The following is a 1,965-nucleotide window of genomic DNA, read 5'->3' as shown; positions in this document are numbered from 1 at the left end:
GGTTGATGATTTTCTATATTCGGACCCCAATGATTTTTAATTGGTTACCTCTGATATAAAACCTGGAACTAAACGCTATTTCTGACATTTTGAATTGAAAAACTTTCCTGGATGGAAGAGAAACGTCTTCAAACTTGGAAACAAAGTCCAGAGGATTGATTTCAACTTTTTTGGAACCAGGATTGAAACCAATTGTAAATTAAATCATGCTCATAGTCTTTAAAACATTCATACGTTTCAGAATACCGTGCAAATATTAAAACAGGTTCTTTTTTTTATGGCAAAGCATCTTTTTTAAATATATTTTAAAATTTTTTAAATAGGCATCAAAAAAAGTTATTTACAGAAATAGAAAAGAAAAATCGTGACTTCTTACCACCCAGTTCCGGCGAGAAATCATGACATGCAATACTTGCAGGTTGAAGATGATTGGGATGAGCAGCGGCGGCCCCACTGAGACAGAGAAAGGATTTTATTTTTCAAGAATCAAGAGTTTTTCTCTTTTCTCTTCTTCCATGACTTCTAGCAGACGTACATAGAAAGAAGTACTGGTGCTGGTGATTGTAGGGCAGGTGTTTGATCTTCTTGATGCCGTACTGCGGAGCGAAGCAGAGGAGAACGCCTGAGTTTGAGCAGTTGGGCTTTCTGACTCTCTAAGAGGTGAAAATAAATCTGCGTTCAGCTTCTTGCCTCCACAGGTTGAACGGATCCCAGAACAAAGATGCCTGACATGTTGACATCAGGATCCTTGCTCAGGACATTAGGTTTGGCGTGGTGATTAAAATGCAGGTGATTCCACCAGCTGGCTGCAGCTCCCTGGAAGAAAATCTAACTCTTTAAAACTGAGATCAATGCACCAAAAAAATAAAATAAATTAATCTGCAAAGGCTACCTTTAAATGTCCAATAACAAACTTATGGACCAGGTGATTCCATTTGGACTTGTTGAAGACAGAAAGGTGCCCAAAGTCATGCTGCAGCCATCCAGCCTGCGCCTGAGAAAATGTTTAAGATTAATTTCCTCTTTCCTAAGCTCATCTATTATTGCTGTCAAACTATTTTCAATAAATAATGTTCAAATTACTTGAGAAGTTGCCAACATGGCGGCGCAGAGTAAGGTGAGAGTCCAGCTCGTCCCCCAGTAGGAGACCATGATCCAGGCCAGGGCCTCCAGCAGCAGGATGTGACCCAGATGGAGGCAGTAGAATAACGGCTTTGCTCTAAAGAGACCCTCCTTCTCCAACTCACTGCGTAGCGTTTTAAAATCCTGTATGATGGCGGCCTGGAAGCAAAGGAAAAAAAGCTGAAATATATGTCAGGTTTCTAAAATCAAGGAAAACTCGGCCTTATTGTTCGATGGTTTCCTGGATGATGTACGCGTCTCTAAAACAAGCAAAAGTTCAGGCAGTAATCTCAGATTTATGGGGGGGTCAGATTCTTCTCACATCTTTGTTTCCATCCTGGCTCGGCTCTGTTTCTGCCAACTCTCCAATCTGCAGAGGCTTTAGAAACTTCTGAACAAACGTTTGATCCGGATGGAAAGCTGTGAAAGCTTCCTGGAAAACACAGAAGAAAAATCTCATTACAAGCAGGAGAGCCTGGTGGTCAGGGGGGGGGCATAGAGCCTGGAACCCAGAGGTTCTGGGTCCAAGCCCCTCCCACAGACTGCCACTCTGGGTCCCTGAGCAAGACCGCTACAGGGCCCAGCTGACACCAGCAGATTTTTATCTATTTATAGAAAAGGCCCAAACTCAGTCACATGGTGTTTCATCCACACACCTTTCAAATGAGGCTTTAAAATTTCTAAAACAGGTTTAAAATTATTTTTTCACAAATACTTTTTTTTCTATAGCTGTTTAAACAAATGAAATGAGATTTAAAATTCCACCTGACATGTGTGACTCTGCAGGTATTCATCTTTAGCCCCGCCCCCTAATGGCGGCATAATTGGAAACTAGAGGCTCAG

At 41.6% G+C, this 1,965-nt stretch overlaps 1 protein-coding gene across 1 annotated transcript in view; it reads right to left on the bottom strand.

The window, feature by feature from the left end:
* Positions 1 to 1,965, bottom strand: part of LOC107096160 (fatty acid desaturase 2-like) — a 31,212-nt gene that overhangs the window by 25,732 nt on the left and 3,515 nt on the right. Inside the window, exons 3-8 of the mRNA XM_015392687.1 lie at positions 1,445 to 1,555; positions 1,084 to 1,281; positions 893 to 994; positions 691 to 816; positions 536 to 596; positions 377 to 453 (exon numbers count right to left, since the gene is read on the bottom strand). Coding sequence (XP_015248173.1) covers positions 377 to 453; positions 536 to 596; positions 691 to 816; positions 893 to 994; positions 1,084 to 1,281; positions 1,445 to 1,555 — 675 coding nt within the window. The remainder of the gene's footprint in view (positions 1 to 376; positions 454 to 535; positions 597 to 690; positions 817 to 892; positions 995 to 1,083; positions 1,282 to 1,444; positions 1,556 to 1,965) is intronic.

The sequence above is a fragment of the Cyprinodon variegatus genome, unplaced genomic scaffold (assembly GCF_000732505.1).
Source record: "Cyprinodon variegatus isolate N-32 unplaced genomic scaffold, C_variegatus-1.0 Scaffold602, whole genome shotgun sequence".
Taxonomy (NCBI): domain Eukaryota; kingdom Metazoa; phylum Chordata; class Actinopteri; order Cyprinodontiformes; family Cyprinodontidae; genus Cyprinodon; species Cyprinodon variegatus.
This window is presented reverse-complemented; position numbering and strand designations above follow the sequence as displayed.